Raw genomic sequence first — 20,758 nt, forward strand, 5'->3', positions numbered from 1 at the left:
TAAAGATATGTATCCCACAGGTGTGTGACAAGATGAAAGGGGTACCTGCAATCTGCAATGTTTTGTGACAATATATCAATTTAATGTGTGTATGTATGAACATGAAGTGCAAAATTAGGTGTTTCAAGACAAACCACCCGTAGCATAATGCAACTGAACCAACAGACGGCAAACTGAAGAAACTCTAGTCATTGTTCTAAATTCTGATTTCACACTGGTTCTGCAAATACCCAAAATACGATGTCCAAAAAAGGTGCTTTTCAGTATATATGGGGGAAAATAATTATGTAAGATTACAAGGAGATCCCCTTTCCACAATTATTTTTAGTGTTAAGAGCCACTACATACTACAATTAATAAGTAGGAAAACAAATTGCCAGAAAAGTGTAATCAGTGGAACATTACTGTCTATACGATGAACTAGTTTCTTCAGTCTAAAAAGGGCTCCGAATTCCTGGTTGCAAAAGTAACATAAGGCACTCTTTTGCCACAACACATTTCTTACATCGAAGCAGACTGTCATCGAAGACACCAATAATAGCCTGCTTGGTAGTTAGCATAGTTTTAAATCTCCCGCTATAGCTACCGCTATAGCCCGCTATAGCCTTTAGAGGCAGGGTGTCGCTACTTGTGTTCATATACAATTTAGCCGCTATATCCCGCTATAGCCCGATATAGCTCCGCTATTAGCTATTTTAGAGATATACCGCTAAACGTCTTAGCCCGCTATTTAAAACATTGGTAGTTAGACATGTCATGTGGAGAAAGATTGCCCATAGACCAGGTGTCCATGTTGCCCGATCACTACAGGAAAACGCCTCTTTGCCGACTGCTTGCCCCGGTCGGCAAAGGCATAAACCCAGTCGGCAAAGGCTTTGCCGACCGTAAAGCCACGTGGCAGTCGGCAAAGAGCAGTCGGCAAAGCCTGGGTCGGCAAAGACGGATTTGCCGACTGCCACGTGGCACACAGTCGGCAAAGCCTTTGCCAACTGCCACACCAGCAGTCGGCATAGCCACGTGGCGCCGTCAGCCCTGACGGCAGGCTTTGCCGACTGCTGGTTCCTCGGCAGTCGGCAAAGAATTTTTTTTCAAAAATTGTTTGCCGACTGGCCGCCAGCTCGGCAGTCGGCAAAGAAAGAAAATATTTTTTTTTTTGAAATGTTCTTTGCCGACTGCTTTCGGAGTTGCAGTCGGCAAAGGTTTGACCTCTTTGCCGACTGCCTCCCATTGCAGTCGGCAAAGACTCTGTCCTGGGGTTTTTTTGCCCAGCTTTGCCGACTGTAAACAGTCGGCAAAGCTGGAATTTTTTTTTTTTGCTTTTGTTTTCTGTTTTCTCGCATCAAAACCCTGCAAAATCACAAATTATAATCCAATTTCACCAGAAGCACCGGTAGCACCATTTATATCACAATTTCATCACATTTGTCGCCAACATCACCACATATATCACAATAACGCACAACATCACATATATCTCACATATATGTCACAATAACAACCACACAAGTGCATTACAACCATCACATGAAGTCCAACACGTCGAACACCACAAGTCGACGTCCATCACACGAAGTTCAACATAACAAGTCTAGGTCCATAACGAAGAAAAGAAATACATGACAACAACTTCGACGATACGGTGGATACATGATAACAGAATCGACAAGTACCTAGCTCGTCGCGCCGTCCCCGGTCTCGTCGTCCGCTCCGCCCCTAGAGCCCCCAGGGTTTGCCCACGGAAACCCCCTTGGACCAAACTGAGGCGCCTGCGCGTACTGCCACCCTCCGCGCACCGGCGGCCACGAGTACGTCGGAGGAGGGCCACGCAGAGGTGGATACGGTGGATAGGGTGCAGGTGGTGGATACGACATCATCTGATGGCCGGGACCTCCAGGAGACGGGTTCGAACCCGCCGACTGTACCTGCACAAGTTAAACGCCAAGTGATGTCATTAGTATCTGCAGCATGGACGCACAAGTTAAAGCAAGAGTCAATATACTCACCGGGGTCCCTCCAGGAGCGACAGGAGCAGGCACAGGAAAAAACTCTGGAGGAGGAGGCGGTGGAGCGAACATTGGAAGAGGAGGCGGTGTAGACGCCCCGGGCGTCTGCATGGACTGGAAGAAGCTGGCCATGTTCTGCATCTGAGTGTTGTAGTGCTGCTGCAGGCTTTGCTGGTAAGCCATCTGTTGCGCCATCATCTGCGTGTGCAACGTGGCGATCCTCTCCTCCATCTTGGCCTCCATCTGGGCCTGCAATATTACATCCGCAGTGTTGATTGTATGTACAGGTGCGAAACGAGTGAACGACGAATGAAACGGCACTTACCTGTGACGCTGACTGCCGCCGGGGCGCTACGGGGATGTCGCTGGAGCTCGTGGGCGTGGATCGAACCTGGGTCAGCGTAGGAACCTGGGACGGGTCGAGGGCGCTGTGGGCCATGTAGTAGCGGCCGTGCTGCTTCCCTGGTCCCAACCTCTGCAGGAGGTCTGTGTCCAGGGGCTCGGCGGTGGGGTCGAACGTCTCCCCGTAGCGCTGGCGAGCCGCGACGGTGTACTTGGTGCACGAAGGAGCTTCTGTGTAGCGTAGGTGTTCATCGGCAGGACATGATCTGCCGGAAGCAGTCCCCCAACAATGCTCAACACGAGATCGAAGCCGTCTCGACTAATGCCCAGCTGCGACTTCAACCCTATCAGGCGTGAGACGGCATCCAGTTGCGTAAGCTTTGTCTTCTCGTGAAGGGGCTTCTGTGCCGACTCCATCATGTCGTAGAAGGCCTTCGCGGTTTCCTCCGGATCTTCCTCCACATCCATTCCTTCGCCAAACCGTGCTTCGTGGAAGTCTGCCATCATGTCTGCCATCCCGGCATCGCCATCATACTCCTCGAGGACGGGTCGCACCACCTCGTCCCTAATAGGATGGTATTCACCATGGTGGCGCCAACGAGTATAGTTTGGAACGAACTCGTGCTTGAACAGATCTCTCAACACCTGAGCCTTTACTTTCTTCTTCTTGTTCCTGCACTCGCTGCAGGGACACGGCATCCGAATCGACCCTTTAGCAGCTGGGCCAAATGCATGCTCCAGGAACTCAGTCGTCCCCCTGATCCATTCGTGGCTCTTACTTGCGAAGCCCGAGTACATCCACTCACGGTCACCCATGCTCTGTCATGCGGCAATGTTAACATGTGATAAAACCAGCAAGTGCATCTACAACGCGCTCCTACCATCTAATAGGTGAAGGATAGGTCCTAATCCCACCCGAGCATGCGCAGATGAGGTTAGCTTCCATGCTCCGCTCCCGTCCGAGACGGAATTTCGGCAGCACCTCCCCGCTGTTCTCCCGATACACGTCCCGGTGGGGAGAGTGTGTATCCAGAGAACAACGGGGAGGTCCTGCCGAAACTCCGACTCGGACGGGAGCGGAACATGGGAGCTAACCTCATCTGCGCATCCTCGGGCTGTCCAAATAACGTGGACAATCCAAAACGGATATGGTTATACATATGCGAAGAACGCATACTTCCAACCGTATCCGTTTCGGACGGGAGACGCCTAACTGGGTAACGCGACCTATGACTACATGTGGCGGAAAGAGGGGTCATACCGCAGGTGCCGGTGAAGAAAGGCTAGCGGGGCAGTGCCGAGTCGTGCTCCTCCGGCTAGCCTCCAATGGGAGCCCTCCTGAAAAAGAAAAACAATTAGTGAGAACGAAAAATTTCGGCAGCACTTCCCCTATACGGGAAGGTTACCAAACCTGCAAGAAAAGACGGCACGATGGCCGACAAACACATATACATGTCAGGCACGATGGCCGACAACCACAAATGTATTTCCAATCCATGCAGAAGAATATAAGCAGGTATTAACAAAGTAAACTACTACTACTAGTAGTACTACTACCTCGTCGTCACGGACGGCGTCACCGGCGCGTGGAGCAGAGGCGCGCGCGAGGACGGCGAGGCGGGGACGGCGTGGCGAGGCGAGGACGGCGCGGCGAGGCGAGGACGGCGACGCAGGGCCGGCGGACGGCGAACGGCGCGCGGATGGCGGACGGCGGACGGAGCGGGGCACGCCGGATCGGGGCGGGGCAGCGACGGCGCCGGGGCGGGTCGGGGCGAGGCCGCGGCCGCTGCGGGGCCGACGCCGGAGCTGGCACGCGGCGGCGCGCCTTGGCCGGGGCCGGATCGGGCGGGGCAAGTGCCGGTGAGGGGCCTGGGTGGGACGGCCGGCGCCGGGAGGGGCCCAGGCGCGGGGGGGCCAGCGCGGGGGGGGGGGGGACGCGCCGCGGGGGTGGCCCAGCGGGGGGGGGAGCGCGGGGTGGAGGGGTGGCGCCAGCCGGGATGGCCGAACCGCCGGGGAGGGACAAGCTCGGGGGGGGGGGGGGGCGCCGCCGCGGGAGGCCGAGCGAGGGGAGGGGACAAGCGAGGGGGGGGGGGGGCGCGCGGGAGGGCAGGTTCGACAGGGGTTCGAGGGAAGCGCCGCCGGGTCTGAGGGGGCGCGCGCGGCCGGGGGAGGAGGAGGAGGGGATCCGCCGGCGCGGGGAGAGAGGGAGGGGAGGGGCGCGGGGGAGGGGGAGGGCGCGGGGGGGGGGATGCGCCGGCGGCCGGCGTCGATGGCGGGGGCGGCCTGGGTGGCGGCGGCGGGCGGGATTTTGGGGAGGGGAGGGCGGGCCGAGCGGATAAGGCGACGTTTTTCTTTTTTTTTTTTATTTTTTTCCCTTTGCCGACTGCCAGCATGTGACGCAGTCGGCAAAGGTATATTATTTTTTTTTTCAAAAAATTATTTTTTTTAATTTTTTTAAAAAATACTTTGCCGACTGCTCTGCTCCCTGGCAGTCGGCAAAGGTTATTTTTGATTTTTTTTTAGAAATTCTTTGCCGACTGCCATCCTCCCTGGCAGTCGGCAAAGGCTCTTTGCCAACTGCCACTGATGGCAGTCGGCAAAGAATTAATTTTTTTTTTCGATTTTCGATTCCAGTTTTTTTGTGTTGCCTTGCTACAGTAAGTACATGATATATTCCAAGTTTGGGGTCATTTTGATTTATTTTGCTATATTCCATTGATTTTTTCTGTTTCTTTGATTTTTTCCGGCAGCTCCAGATTTGAACTGCAGGTACATGAAATAATGGAATCCGGCGATTCAGAAAATGATATTCATGATGTTTGGAGCATGTTGAGGCCGTGTGCGGGGCCTCGCGTGAAATTTCGACCGTGTTGGTGTCGGAACACGCCGAGCCACGCGCGTGAAAAATGTTTTTAAATTTTATAAAATCGAAACGGAGTCCGAAAATGACGAAACTTGACGACGTGTCGTGTCATCGCACGCGGAGGCTGTGGTAAAAATTTGAGAAAGTTTCGAGCAAGTGGCGACGTCGGGTGGCTAAAACCTGGACATCTCCACATGTGATAACTTTTCATAATACGACACCAATACAAGTGCAATAGAGCAATATTGGATCCTAGATTTTACCTAACAGGTGGAGATGTCCAGGTTTTAGCAAGTTATCACATGTGGAGATGTCCAGGTTTTAGCCACCCGACGTCGCCACTTGCTCGAAACTTTCTCAAATTTTTACCACAGCCTCCGCGTGCGATGACAAGACACATCGTCAAGTTTCGTCATTTTCGGACTCCGTTTCGATTTTATAAAATTTAAAAACACTTTTCACGCGCGTGGCTCGGCGTGTTCCGACACCAACACGGTCAAAATTTCACGCGAGGCCCCGCACACGGCCTCAACATGCTCCAAACATCATGAATATCATTTTCTGAATCGCCGGATTCCATTATTTCATGTACCTGCAGTTCAAATCTGGAGCTGCCGGAAAAAAATCAAAGAAACAGAAAAAATCTACGGAATATAGCAAAATAAATCAAAATGATCCCAAACTTGGAATATATCATGTACTTACTGTATCAAGGCAACACAAAAAACTGGGATCGAAAATAAAAAAAAATAAAAATTCTTTGCCGACTGCCAGGGAGGATGGCAGTTGGCAAAGCCTGCGCCTTTGTCGACTGCTGACGGAGTGGCAGTCGGCAAAGGTGACGGTGTGGATGGCGTCAACCATGGCCTGCCTTTGCCGACTGCAATTCTTTGCCAACTGCCTGGCAGTCGGCAAAGCCAGGCAGTCGGCAAATCCTGCTTTGCCGACTGCAGGAAATTCCAGTTGGCAAAGGAACCTCTTTGCCGAGTGTCGAAAAAAAACAGTTGGCAAAGAAAATTGCAGTCGGCAAAGAGCCAGTTTCCTGTAGTGGATAGGCCTTCCAATAAAAATGCGACCAAGAATGGCATGTCAAGGTCATTTAATCCTTGGACATAGTCACTTTCTGGATGATGAATGACCCTGAAATTGCCAAATAAAAAACAAATAACAAAGATAAGCTGATTGTATTATCTGTGACATAGTCAATCTGCCAAAAAAGAGAACATGGTATCAAAAGTCATGTTTAAACCAACAGCGTTGGATTGCTACAAATGAGAATTTTTGTTAAAGAATAAAAGAAACAAGTTACCATAGGACAAGGAAAATAAACACATAATTACAATTATTTCATCTTAGTCTAAAGATAATGGGGACTTAATACAGGTGCTGCACTAGCATGAAGACCAAATACTTGCAAATCCTAGAAATAATGAAGTCGTGATTGTTAAGACATAATTGTTTCATGTGTCAATGAAATTGAGAAATTTTTGCTAATGTGATCAACTTACTATGATAGTGCCACAACAGAAGATATATGATACAACTCATGTATAATTCCATTTAACCACACAAATCGCTTAGATGGAAACTCAACAATGCATTTGATGGTTCGCCAATTAGTTTTACAAAATTGGTTATATTCAAAGAATTTCCTCACATTCTATTGTAGCAAACCAACAAGAGATCGGGACTTTGTGCAAAATTGCATCCACTTAATCGTGCTTTCCCACCAAAACACATAAGAGTTGCTATAGATAAAGATGAATTTCACAGAATCATGAATTTCCACATGAACAAGAAGTACTTGGTCAACTCCACAAGGAGGAAAATCATGAATCAAAATGTGAAAAGGGCACATTTTTTTCAGTAAACAAGCAATAAAAATGGGCCATCCAAGTGACACCTTACCATGTATAGAGAATGTGTTCCAGAGATTTCTAAAAATGCAGGTTCTGGGAAAAAAAAGCAACATCAGGTAGAGTGTTACAAGAATAAGATAATGGCCCAAGCCTGGTCCAAACTTCAGAACGGTCTTACACTTGATTTAGACCGACTTGGCAGTTGAGGAACTTCGGTGCACTACACAGAAGGCCAACTTTGGGAGAAATTGTTCTTGAGAGTCCTAGCTTCTCAATTTGCATGACCTCCTGCAAAATCCTCTCTGTTGCTAATGCTTCATAGAACTTAATTTGAAGAACCTGAAATAATGTCAGAAGCACTAGTTGCCAAGCAATCTTGACCATTACTAGACAGTGGTCAGCATGTATTTAATTTTTCCACAACAAGGTATCATGAGAGGAAAGAATAAATAAAGGAAAGCAATTAGAAGCACTAGTTCTTGAGGCCACAAGAAGCTTCCAAGAGATACATCGCTAAACCGGTAGAACACAGGTTATAGCATGATAAGGTTCAGCTTATTCGGTGTCCAACTTGCATGCACTATGTAAAGTGCGCATATCATGAGTTAACTAAAAATAGTTCAACCATGCAAAACAAGCCTGCAGTAGAAACTACGGTTGTCCATTTGAAATTTGTGTTAGCTACGAAGCAACACCTAAGCTTCAAACACAACCATGCTTGCATGCCGCTTATTTTTCATATTTGTTGGCTACTCAGAAACTCCATCAGCAAGAGTATTGGCCATAGCATCTCCATCATCAACAACCTCCTCATCATCTTCATTAGCTGGGACATCATCTCCATCTAGGGGAGCAGCAGAAATAGCAACATTGCCATCACCATTCTCTCTTTCTTCCTCTTCCTCTTCATTGTCCGCAACTGCCAGCAAAAAGTTTTGTTACCTTAGACATATTATAACGAGTTCGGCATTGTATAAGATAATAACAACTTATGATGCACTAAGTGCTTTAAATGTACAATATAACTTCTTTAGTTTTTTTATTCATATGACTCGGAAACGAATGTGTCAGCATGTAAGGTAATGCGTGTTACTGTGCGCACCATTCTCTTGTTCTTGTGGAACAGGAACAATGTAGATCCTCTTAACAGAAATGACAAAAATCCTGCAGTATTAACTTGTTACTACTTTTACATAACAACCATTGCTGGTAATTTGGAAAGGAGAGACAAAACAAAACATATATACATCGAGTGAGGAAGAGTGAGTGAGAGAGAGAAGTTGAAGGACTCACTCCCATGGAACTTCCCCAAGGAAGAAACGATCACCATCCACGTTATCATAGAAAAGAATGAAGTTGTTTTCATCTGATGCCCCATCAACTTCATTGTTTACTAACCCATTAAGTTCACATGATGGCACTACAAAATTGAAGAAAAACGAATAAATTAGTATTGCCATATTCGAACTTGATTATATATATTTTTAAACTGTGATGTACGTATGTGGTTGTGTCTCCTTAAATAAATTTATAATGATTTTGTAAGAAATCTATAGTTGTGTTACATGAAAAATGGGAGTGAATCCAATACCACTTACTCTATAGAAGAACACTTTTGATAGATGAAGTATTTGTAAAAGTAGAAAGTGGGAGGCACTTAACCTTATAATTCTATATTAAGAAAAAAAAAGGTGCCAAAAAATAGAGCCAAACATGACTTCAACCTAGGAAATGGAGCTGTGCACCCATCATACCTCCAGCTACGCTCACAGTTGATGCACAATTATGGTAGTCTACTATTTGTTTTCCACTTCAAGAGAAAATCAGAAAAAACATTATATAATAGATCCTCTGAGTGCATGATCCCAATTAAAAGATGTAATTTTACAAGATACTCTAATGTCAATTCTTGCCCCTCATGATTTTGCATACATCAGAAGAAAGAAATTGACTCAAGATTTTCGAAGATTACATATGTGCCATAATTACTAGATAGTATTTATAATCTAGATCCTCTATAAATTGGTTGCTAGGGTGATATAAGTTAGAAACTAGGATATCAATCTTTGTGTAAACAAGTATGTTGAATTGGATGGATCATAGTCAAAGATTTATTCAATAAATGCTACAAATCCAAGTGAATCAAGAACAACTACATCGACATATTGACCAAAGATGTGTATGGAGAAGTTTTACTTACTAGAATAGTTGTTGCCTAATCTTTTTAAGGTGAAGGACAACGAGGCGTAGTTCTGGTGAGTGGCCAGATTTATCTTCCTCCCAACAACTTCACCTTGCATGAAAACCTTCACAAACCTTGATGGTGAGAATCTAGGACGCACCTCAACCTCAGGCGTAACAGAAGTATTGGTACTCTTGATCTCATCCATAAGAGATTAGTGCCGGACTCCTAGTACGCTCTGATATATATCTATTAAGATGCCCAAATTAGTTGTCACTAGGAAAAATTGCATATCTTGTGTCAAAGAGAGAATAATGATTCTAATATTGAAAAACTGGAAACAAATGAAATGTAGGGATGCAAGGTTTCTCCTAACCTTGACAGATGATATCTGTGCAGATCACAATAGGCATACCTAGTCGAATGCCAACTGTGGGTATTTATAACACATGGAGTGACCCTACTATTAAATGAAGTTCAGCTAGCATAGCCATTTTTCACAACTACCCTTGTATAATATAGTATTTTAAAAAATTATTCCAAGATAGCTAGTCTTTTCATCTGCACATATATATATATATATATATATATATATATATATATATATATATATATATATATATATATATATATATATATATATATTCAATAGTATAAGGGGTTCAATTGAAAATATGTGGTTGACTTGCAAGTATATCTATAACATTTAATGTCCTATGAATATATTTCAGCATATCTTAATCTTTAAAAAACGTTACATTGCATTTGTATTACATAATAATTGACCTTCACCAGTACATATGCAGCCACACGGTTTGTTGTCTTCTTTACGTGTAGAAAACAAATCAACTGGTTTTCTTAAGTTATTTTCTTAAACTCCATAGCATGGGGATGAAACCGGTTTGTCTGTATTATATGGTTTTTTCCTTCATAGGTTCTACGCTTTTGTAGAATTTTCTCTTTATTTTACAATAAATACAAATCATATCTCATCATATGTTTATGAAAATCAATATTCCAACTTGTATTGAATATATTGCTCCACAATTGATACAAATTGTGCATTGTAGAAAAAATTCCACTGGAAGTACCAATCCACAAAAATTTCAATACTTCCTGTTGTTGTTCACAGATTAATTAAATTCATCATTGTTTCACTAAAAAACATGATAAAACAATTCTGTTAGGTAAAATCTAGGATCCAATATTGCTCTATTGCACTTGTATTGGTGTCGTATTATGAAAAGTGATCATTGATCACTCTTTGGGTTCAATATTCAACTAACATATAGTAGGCGGATACATAATTTTAATTGAAATATAATATTTTTTAGATTTCCATGCATATATTAAACTAGTCATGGGGAGGAGAAATGACAAAAAAAAATTAACAAGAGACAGATTTGTAATTATGTAGATCATGGTAAATACGTAATCAGTGTAATCGAATTAGTGAAATTAAATAATATTGTTAACTATACTAAGGTTTCTTAATTTTCAAGTGTAAGAAACAATTTAAATATGTTTTACATTTTGTATATAATAGTAGCATCATATAATCTACCAACAAACAAAATGAAAAAGCTCACTTTCAATCAAGATTTCCTTTATCTATTACGCTAGGTATAATTTATAGAGAATTAAAAAGAGACCATTTTATAGTAAACACTAAGAACAATAAGACCTAGTTGAAAAATCTAATAATTTATCACCATGCTATCAAAGTTCATCACAAGTGGTTGGGTAAAATCATTAGGCTAGTCTAACCATCTTGCCTTGCATAATATGTTACTCAACTGTAGTGCCCGACACAAATAATTTGTCTTCTATATATTAACTTGATGGTTGGGAACTTCATTGCTTTATTGATCCATTGCTCATACTGATGATTGCACCTTTAGGAATGTCCCAACCATTTGTTCATACATTGACAAGGAGTCCAATTCACATAAACCTTCTATCAAGTATGCCCAAAAAACAAAAATAGCCTTGATTATGATACCCTCTTTCAATTCACATGCTTCAAGTCACTTTGTGTTGAACCATAATTTCCATTGTATATTGAAGCCAACACTAGTACAATTGTTTTTCGTTGGGATTAGATGTTATAAACTTTTGTGGAGGTATGGAGACCAAGTGTTGCTCGGGATTCTTAAGGGTTGAAAGATATTTGGAGATGTGCATGTTCTAGTGTTGTATTGAAAAATAAGAATATGGAATAATAAATTTAAGATATAGGAATTTCATAGTAATCATTGTTTTCGTTAGCAAATAGCACCACTACTTGACCACAATCCCTAAGGTTTGAAGTGGTAAAGGTTTTGGAGGGTCACACAAAGGAAAGACTTGCGAACCAACTGTCGTGTTCATCTTTGTACAAGCACCACATGTGACTTTTTTCTTAGTAAACTAAATATGGTTTAGATGTTAAGACAAACCATTATTTAGTTTGTGATAGAGTTAGGATATGCACACCATTTACTTGAAACTTAAGAATACCAAGAACTAGGATGGGCATTCATTTATGATCAGAAATTCAGTTTGTTATTTCAAGAAATATTCTATCCCCTTAAAATGAACTAGATTAATGACAAAAGTTTTGGTGACTGATGGTTTGGAATTTTCTATTGGTCCGTATTTCGGTTAGGAGAAAGGTCACTGACAATAGGAGTGTGTGATTGTGCTTACGTAGCATGGCGGGATCCAAAAGCGCTAGGAGCTGAGGTCTAGGGCACTGGAGTGCTGAGTAGTGAATGGCATAGGACCAGTGTAGTTGGTGAGGTGGCGAGCTGTGCAACCACTGGGAGTGTTGGGTTGCTTGGAGGTGACCAACTACGTGTGGGTACCAAAAAGCGTCTATTAGCCAAATGGTCCACGACAAGCTACAAGTTGTAGCCTATAGGCTATCTATTGGACTAGGTGGTCTGCGCGTGTCAACCGAGGTCATGTCTAGCTTGGCGCCTAGACGGGAGGGGCAACATCCTAGGGCCTAGGCCAAGAGGGGACCCACAATATCGCATATATACATCACGCAACCACACTTTGCTACTCTCCTATTGCTAAGTGGCCTTGCCACTCAGGAAATTTGTGCCTTCACATAGTTTCTCATTATCAATCCATTGTGTATTATTAGTTAATTTCTTAGCATATTAGATTAATAGATTGTTCGAGTTTCTAAACTTCTAATTCTATGTATTTGTTAGTTATTTTCTTAGCCAATTATTTCTCTATTATCTAGGATATGTACCTAGATGTGAAACATGAAGAACAAAATTACTCTAATTGTGTATTATGCCAATATGTCAAGTAAGATTCTAAGACAGGAGTTTTTTGCATCAAGAAATGTTCAAACGAGTTTTGTTTTATAGGACTGGAGAATTATTATCGATGGAGTTGTGGGAAGTTTGGTTTTTAGCTAAGATAATCATTCTTGTTTCATTTGAATACTCTTTTAGTTTATATTATCATCATTTTTCAAGAATTAAGTACATGTTACTAGTACTACTATATTCTTTATCATGTTGCAAGTAAAAAAGAATATTTGGTCAAAAGGACCATATTATCTCTTCTACCCTAGGGCTCTCAAACTACAAAGCCGGCCTTGACTAGGGGTGATGGGTGAGCTGTAGGTGGGTTGAGTAGCTCAAGGGTGGTGACAGAGCAAAATGAATAATGCCTAGGTTAAACCTTGGGCTAATCAAACATTGTTCGAAGCTCTTCGGGCTACTTGGTTAACTAAGTATGATGACCAAAGTAAAGAAAATTAAATCATTATTCTAGGACCAAAACCCAATTGGGATTTCAATTTTTAGGGTTTGGTGTCACATAATACTGAGTTGGTATGCAAGATGATATTTGAAAAGGGGGAAACATGATAAACACAATGTAGTCAACAAGTCATATATCTGCCTTATTTATCACTGCTGAGATCAATGTTGACAGCATGTTTCTTCCTTTCTAGATTTTTTTCTTACATAACGATCAAAATTATATGCACATTGATTAGGAAACAACAACGGTACAACATAACTCACATAGATACTAGCTCCCTCACTTAATAGTTAGTACAAGAAGAAAAGTACATAATTTGGAGCTATATATGCCAAAACAAGAGATGTGCAAGGATATGGTGCATATATGCTCATGTCCTTGTGACCACTTGCTTGAAGAGTGCCTTCAGTCATTTGTTGGTTCTTTGGTTTTATATTTTCTGTCACCTTCACCTTGACCTGAAAAGAAATTGTGTAACAACCATATCATGGTATAAGCAACATTGATTCATGAATGGTAGTCACTGTCGTCTTTATCTATACCTAATATTAAAAAGGCAAAATTCCTCTCCACCCTGTTTTTCATTTGGCCCATTGTTTCGGCCCAACTAGAAGCCCACTCACTCGCCCCGCTCGCACTCGCACTCCTCCACGCATGTCACCACCGCTCTGTCCTCTCCAAAAAACACACCACCACCGCCACTTGATACCTGGTTGACCGTGGGTCAAGAAGACATCTGTGGCATCGAGAGTCGATTGGACGGCCATCATGTGGCTCTGTTTCTTGTCCACCGTCACGGTAGGGGAGGGGGCGTGCCGGCGTAGTGGTGTGCGTCTAGGAGGCCGCGCGGGATGGTGCTCTGGTGGGTAGGGTTCACTAGTATGTGGCGGAGGCCAAGCTCGGCCTGGCGAGCATGACGGTGAAGATCTGGGTGGCAGAGATGAGTTGGTGGCGGTGGTCGACGAGGACAGACGGCAGGTGGCAGTGGAGCTCAGGCGAGCTTTGGAGGAAGGTGATGGAGCACTGGATTGGCGTCGTGGAGCGGTCTGCTGGATGTGAGTTGAGCTTGTGGTGCTGAGGGAGAAGATATCATGGCCTGGGAAGTCTCTAGAGAGGAGATCGGGTCGACGGCAGTGGCCTCGGCCATGGCGTTAGTGGCGTTTGGGGTGGCTCTAGAGCGAGGGAGGGGATGCAGGCAGGGCCGATGTGGCGGCGATGAGTGTGCATGGTCCTCAGGGCCAACATATATAGGGCAGAGAATGGAGCAGAGGGCCCAAGATGGAACTCGTGCATCCGCTAATGACGCCGGGCATGGAGGCCCCTGATTGTGGCGTGCGAGAAGAAAAACGAAGGGGCGGGGGTGATGGAGGCGTGATTCGTGGCGCCTTGACTGGATAGAGGAGAAGGGGCACACCTAGCTGGAGTAGCGACTCGGTGCTTCTCCTCGGCCGAAGAAGGAAAGGAGCAGGAAGAATTTGGGAAAGGAGGGAGGTAGGGGATGACAACGCGGGGGGCCACTCGGCAGTGAGGGAGAGGGTGGGCTGCTGCTAGCTCTTGGGCTGTGGCCAAATCGGAAGACGAGGGGCATGGTGAGCTCTCTGCATGGGCTGGCAGGGCGGGATCGCGAGGATGGGCTGAAAGGCTTGCGACCCAGGAGGGTAGAGAAGAGGAGTTCGCGGGGCTCAGGAAAGAAAAAAGGGAGCAAGTTGTCGGCGGGCTTTTGGCCCAAGAAGAGAAAATGCGGTAGCCCAAGCCAAAAAGAGGTAGGATGGAATAATATGTGCACGGTGACATAGACTTTGTCAATGTCAACAAAGAGGCTAATCAATCTATGCTTATAGGTAGTTGAGCACACCAAGGATAGTGGAGGTCAGGGCGAGCGGATGCTGATTTGGAAGTTGAAAGCGCATAACAACCCGTTGTAACTCACGAGCACTTTTGCTAGTATATCTAAAAAATGAATGGTAGTCAATCTAGGAACATGTGTAACAAAACAATATATTGCAATTACCTTTGTCACTTTGTGCTGGGTTTCGGACAATGTACAATCTTTTAGCAGACGCTAGGAATAATCTGTAGAAAATGCACAGCAACATTATTTTTCCCCACTTTGGGATAACTCCTCGCATTTCCATGCTATATTTTCTAAATTTTAAAATCTAGATATAATACATGAAAATAATTTTAAATATGATTATTCCTAATCTGTTAACCATCATGATTTTCCTAGTTATTTTTTGCCATGTGCAAAGTATACTATATTTTTCAGTAGTCCAAAATTTTAGTGAACTCAGCAATCTGAATTACAGAAATGGTGAGTTGTCATTTTGCAGTAACATTAATGCAGGCCAAGAATCCATTCCAGAATATCTATATATAATATTAATATTAAGATTATATTGAACCATGATATATATATATATATATATATATATATATATATATATATATAATTAATGTAGTTGGCGGATGGCAAGCAATCGGCTGCAGGTACTTACTCCCATGGAACGTCACCAACCAGCATTCGGTCACCCTCAAAGTCTTCATACAGGAATATGAACTTGTCACTATTAGGAGCATCTTTTTCTCCCGTGCCTGCACCTGAACAGTCTGCGGCTGCATTTGCAGAATGAAATCCATTTTTTAAAAACAATCAATGAGACATATCACCATGGTAGAGAAATTGTATAATATAATATAATATAATATAATAGTTCTCAAAGCAACCACTACCTCTAACCTTTTTTTTTTGGAACCAGTACCTCTAACATTTTTTTTTGCGAATCAGTACCTCTAACAATTACAATTGATAATCTTTTGTTGTTGTTGTTATTATTCAGTCTTATGTTGTCGTTAGGCTTGACTTTTTTGTTTTCATATTAATAATATATATAGTGGGCAGCTGTCTCCTGCCTATTCGTTTTTAAAGAAAATAGACATAAATAATAAATGCATAGACTATGGACTGATTGGGCTAGTATTGATCAAATTGGGCCACTCAGTTCCGAGATGTCCTTAAAAAAACTTAGCTGGGCCATGGCTGGTTCGGCTAATCTTAACTGAACTGGTCCAACTCAGTTTATGGGCTTGGTCTGATTGGGTGAGTATTAATTCAAATTGGGCACTCAGTTTGAGGATTCCTCTCCAGAAGTAAAAATAAATAAAACAAGTTTTAATTTTGCAGGGGGGTAGTTTGCTTGTACTTACGGCAGAAGAAGTTTGTTGTCATGTTGGTGAGCACCCTGGAGAGGGAGTCGTAGCCGCCTTGGGCCCTCAGGTTGATCTTCCTGCCAATCGCGTAGCCCTCCATGTGCACCTTGGCGAACATGTTCGCCGGCGCCGGCCGTAGTGTCGCCACCACCGTGCTGTCCGTCATCGGTGGCGCCACCACGTTCTTCTCGCCGCCGGCTGCGGCGTGCGGCGTCGTCGTGCTTTCGGGTCCGTCGGCGGCGGTGGCGCCAGTCTTGGTTACTTGCATGGCGGTGACGATGTTGCGCCGGGTGGTGTGCACCGGCGGCCAGCCGACGGCCGACGGCGATGTGGCCACACGGTCATCACTGTTGACATGATCGACAGGGGGAAAGATTATTAGACAGCTAAACGGTAAGCGGAACATATACCTTATTGGTGGTAGAGCTTATAAGCTGCTTACGGTCAAAATAAGCTGAAATCAACAGTCAAACGTCACGTTTTTCAATAGCTTATTCTGGCCACGTTTATTCTCACATCTCTTATTTGTACTAAAAAATAGAAGCTGGATCAGATCAGCTTATTTTGATCGCCGCTTTTACTCTATTTGTGTAGATTATCTAGGAAACGCTTCTCAGATAAGCTGTATCAAACAGGGCCTATACTCCCTCGAGGTTGGTAAAGGAAGTCGTTTTAGATAAGATTTGAGTCAAACATTGAGAATATAAATCATGAATAACATTTAAGGTGTTGAGTTTGAAAATGTGAAAACCATATAAATATATTTGTCTTGAAAAAATACTTTCATAAAAATATATTTCACTTTTCAATAAATATTTTTATAGAAATAAGAAGTTAAAGTTATGCTTTAGAGACCATGACGTTTTTTAAAACGACTTCTTTTACCGACTCGGAGGGAGTACTGAGACAATAAGTTGTCAATCGTCTGAAGTAAATTTTAGTAGTTCAAAGATTATTTAGACACTCCGATCGAGCCTATAGTAGGGCCTTGTTTAGATGCCATCCAAATTCAAGTTTTTTCACTCTCTCTTCATCATATCAATTTTTAGCCGCTTGCATGGAGTATTAAATGTAGGTAAAAAAATAACTAATTACACAGTTTAGTTGGAAATCACGAGATGAATCTTTTGAGCCTAGTTGGTCCACGATTGGACAATATTTGCCAAATAAGATGAAAGTGGTACTATTCATCGGGTTCACTTTTTTTTACAAAGTGAACGAGGCCTAGTATTATAGAATGAAAAGGGTGAAGGAAGCACATGATGAGGCCATCGCATGCATGGCCACAAAGCACAGCTGTTCAATTATTGATGAGAGAGCTACAGAAACTGTAGTTAGCAGCAGCACACATCCATATAGGGACGGGACGGGGACCCAAAAAGTGGATTTTATGGAAAAGACTGCACCTGCAGCTAGCAGCTAGCAGAGGGCCGGGCCAGGCAGCCATGGCATGCCTGCTGCGCTCACCATCATTGCTGCCCTGCACGGCTGCAACCCCACCATGCATGCACACGACCCCTTCCCTCTTGCAGCTCCGGCCTAAAGATCTCGTCTACTACTCCGTCAGATGTACGTACGTCCTGCTCGCTCTCGTCAGTCGTCTCTGTCGTCGTCGTCTCGCCAAGTCGCCATGGCCTCCCTCTGCATGCTCTGCTGCTCATAACGGTCCCAAAAGAACAAGAGAGCCATCCATTCTCTGCTCTGTTCAGTTTGCCCCCACACATTCTAAGCTACTGAGTATAGCTACTTATTAATCACTGGACGACTGCCGTTCATGGTCCAGCTAGTGTGTAAGGACCATGGCCATATACCTAAACCTACCTTGTTTTCCTATGTACGTTTGGCTCCCTTCTTTGCATGCATTGTGTTTGCAAAAATGCAATGTCTGTATGGAATTACTATCAACGTGCATGCTCTTCTCTATTTGCATGGTCCATGGTGGTTACTCTTATATGGAGGTTTCTTAATTATGGGAAACTAAAATGTTTCTCTTTTCTTGCATTTTTTATTTGTGACATTGAATTAGTTTCATCCAAGTGGAAGAATCCATTACTTTTTTTTACTAGGACCTCTCTTCTAATAAATTTGAAAATTTTATCTTGGTTTTCCTCCAAAGAGAAATAAAAAAATGAATAATTCTTCATAGTTTAGACAATTGAAAGAAATATAATAGGGCATGGGCCAACCTATGACTTTGAAAATGTGTAAAAATTAATTAGTTGATGAGAGACTTTATTGGTGAGAAATAGGACAGTGGGTGAAATCAAATACTCTATCCATCCTAATATATAAGGAATTTAAGTTTATCCTAAGTTAAAGTATCAAAGGTTTGACCAAGACTTACAGAAAAGGGTCACACCAACAATAACATTTACAATATCAATTGACCATCATTAGATATATACAGTGTGAAATATGTTTTATATTTTTACCTTTTGACGTGGTAGATGACATCTTTCTTTATAACTTTGGTCAAATTTAGGATACATAGTTTGACTTACAACAAACTCAAGTCCCTTGTATTTTAGAACAGAGGGAGTATTTCTTATTATCTCTCCTTGTCCAAATACAAGGAAAATGAGACAATATAATCTGAGATGGGAGGAAAGCACATATATATGTATCTAACTTGATACTAATATGCATGCACTTATTTTTGTAAAAAAATTATGCATGCACTCTAAATTTAAGTATTCCATCCATCCCAACACAGGCGGATTTTTGAGTTTGTTCTATTGTTTGACTAGGTTTATATAAAAGAGTATTAACATCTAACACATCAAGTAATAAGTAAGCTTCAAAAATATATTTCACAATAGATCCATTTATGCTCGTTTGACATTGGAAATGTTACTGTTTTTTTTTCAATAAACTTAGTCAAACTTAAAGGTTTGACTCAGGACAAGCTCAGAAATACTTTTATTTTCCCATGGAGGGAGAAATCCTTTAAATTTTTTGGCATTTGTAATATTATTTTTTAATAAACTTGGTCAAACCAAAAATAAATTTGAGTTAGGAATAGCTCAGAAATACTAGTAGTTGCATCTGTTATATGTACATTTAGAAACTTCACGTAGTTCTCCTCGATCTTGAGCTCTTGGATATATAAGAATCTGTTTGCAATATGTCATTTATAAACGTAGTTCTAAGCACACGACGACTAGCTTGCAGAATATACTAATCATCGATGACTGGTTCAAAATGTTAATGATTGCAATCATTTGTACGTAGATCACTTTGATCCTCCTTTTTTCCACTACACTGCATACATTCTATGCGTCATGATTGCAAATCTATAGACTATGGCCCTTTGTATCCTCATATGCATGTTTATAAGCCCATGTGAAATCATGTTTGCTTGATAAAATGAGAATAGACTGGAGGAAACAATATGTCTTTTTTTCATCCCTAAGAAGTGACCAAATATATCACAAACTGCAAACCTCCTCTAACAATGCTAGACGCAGTCCCAAAATCAAATCCATCATGCATGAAAATGAAATGATGTCACATTTTTAGAAGTACAACAATTGACCTAGCTAACCAGCAAAACTTATCCATATGAAGTTCAAGGTCAAACATGGATCATAAACATATGCAGTGCTTTAATTTACTGATGTGTAGAAACTGATGTACGTAGCCATGCAGAAATACTTCACTGGGTTTCAGCGTATCTCACCTTGACAGGTAAGTGGTAGGAGGCGTCCGGTCTTGCTCGGCAGCAGCCTTCTGCTGCCGTGCGGCGAGGCTCCATGGATGCATGAAGCCGGTCGGACTCGGCATGAACGCCGCTGCCCAGCCACCTCCTCCTGATCCTGATAATGCCGTCAAATCAACGACATGATGGCGGTGCCCTGCGGTAATCACATTTGCAGTGGTGGTGCCGCTGTTCATGAAACGAATGTTGTCCTTGTCATCACGGCTTCCCTGTCGACCACCAAAGCTCTCCTTGCTTCCATCACAGCTGGATGCGTCGCAGCCGCCGCCACCACCATGAGACAAGGAGATGCCAAGACTGAGGTCCAGATGTCCATGGAAGCAAGTGTTGCTGGAGCTTTCTTCCTTTCCCCTGATGGCCGCTGTTGCGGTTGCGGTGATGGTAGTATTAGCTGATCTCTCCTGCCTTCCAAGAGGCGGCGTCTCAAATGATACTAGATTCAGCATAAGGACTATGGGGATGAGCTAGCTAGCTGAGAGTGGAAGTGGAAGAGAGCTAGCAAGGAGAAGAGTGAGGTGTGCAGCACAAGGAGTGAGAGAGTGAGTGTGGTGAGGGTTGAGGAAGGGTTTATGGTTAGAGAATAAGTATGTCGGCAGAATATAAGATGGTGCAGGACTATAGTGGTGATGGTGGATGGATATAACTTGTACAGGTATCACCAAGATATATGGATCCATGGGGCGAATGAGATGGAGAAGGGAGGAGCAATGATTCCAAACAAGATTCTGTCAAAAGATGGAAATATGATGTGCAAGAGAGCCACATGTGTGCCCGTTCTAGCTAGGTTACTAGTTCCATCATGTTGTTTTG

General features: G+C 43.1%; 2 protein-coding genes across 2 annotated transcripts; both read right to left on the reverse strand.

The window, feature by feature from the left end:
- Positions 1–7,816: 7,816 nt before the first annotated feature.
- LOC136487411 (putative auxin-responsive protein IAA29) lies at positions 7,817–9,457 on the reverse strand. The gene is made up of 4 exons (XM_066484567.1): positions 9,268–9,457; positions 8,361–8,487; positions 8,170–8,231; positions 7,817–7,986 (listed from the first exon to the last, which is right to left on the reverse strand). The coding sequence occupies exons 1-4, from the start codon at positions 9,455–9,457 to the stop codon at positions 7,817–7,819; spliced, it is 549 nt and encodes a 182-aa protein (XP_066340664.1).
- Positions 9,458–13,167: 3,710 nt separating this feature from the next.
- Positions 13,168–20,507, reverse strand: LOC136484788 (auxin-responsive protein IAA27-like). Its single transcript, XM_066481745.1, has 5 exons — positions 19,910–20,507; positions 16,228–16,577; positions 15,519–15,636; positions 15,032–15,093; positions 13,168–13,478 (listed from the first exon to the last, which is right to left on the reverse strand). The coding sequence occupies exons 1-5, from the start codon at positions 20,392–20,394 to the stop codon at positions 13,426–13,428; spliced, it is 1,068 nt and encodes a 355-aa protein (XP_066337842.1). The 5' UTR covers positions 20,395–20,507; the 3' UTR covers positions 13,168–13,425.
- Positions 20,508–20,758: the final 251 nt, after the last annotated feature.

This window comes from Miscanthus floridulus, chromosome 10 (genome assembly GCF_019320115.1).
Source record: "Miscanthus floridulus cultivar M001 chromosome 10, ASM1932011v1, whole genome shotgun sequence".
Taxonomy (NCBI): domain Eukaryota; kingdom Viridiplantae; phylum Streptophyta; class Magnoliopsida; order Poales; family Poaceae; genus Miscanthus; species Miscanthus floridulus.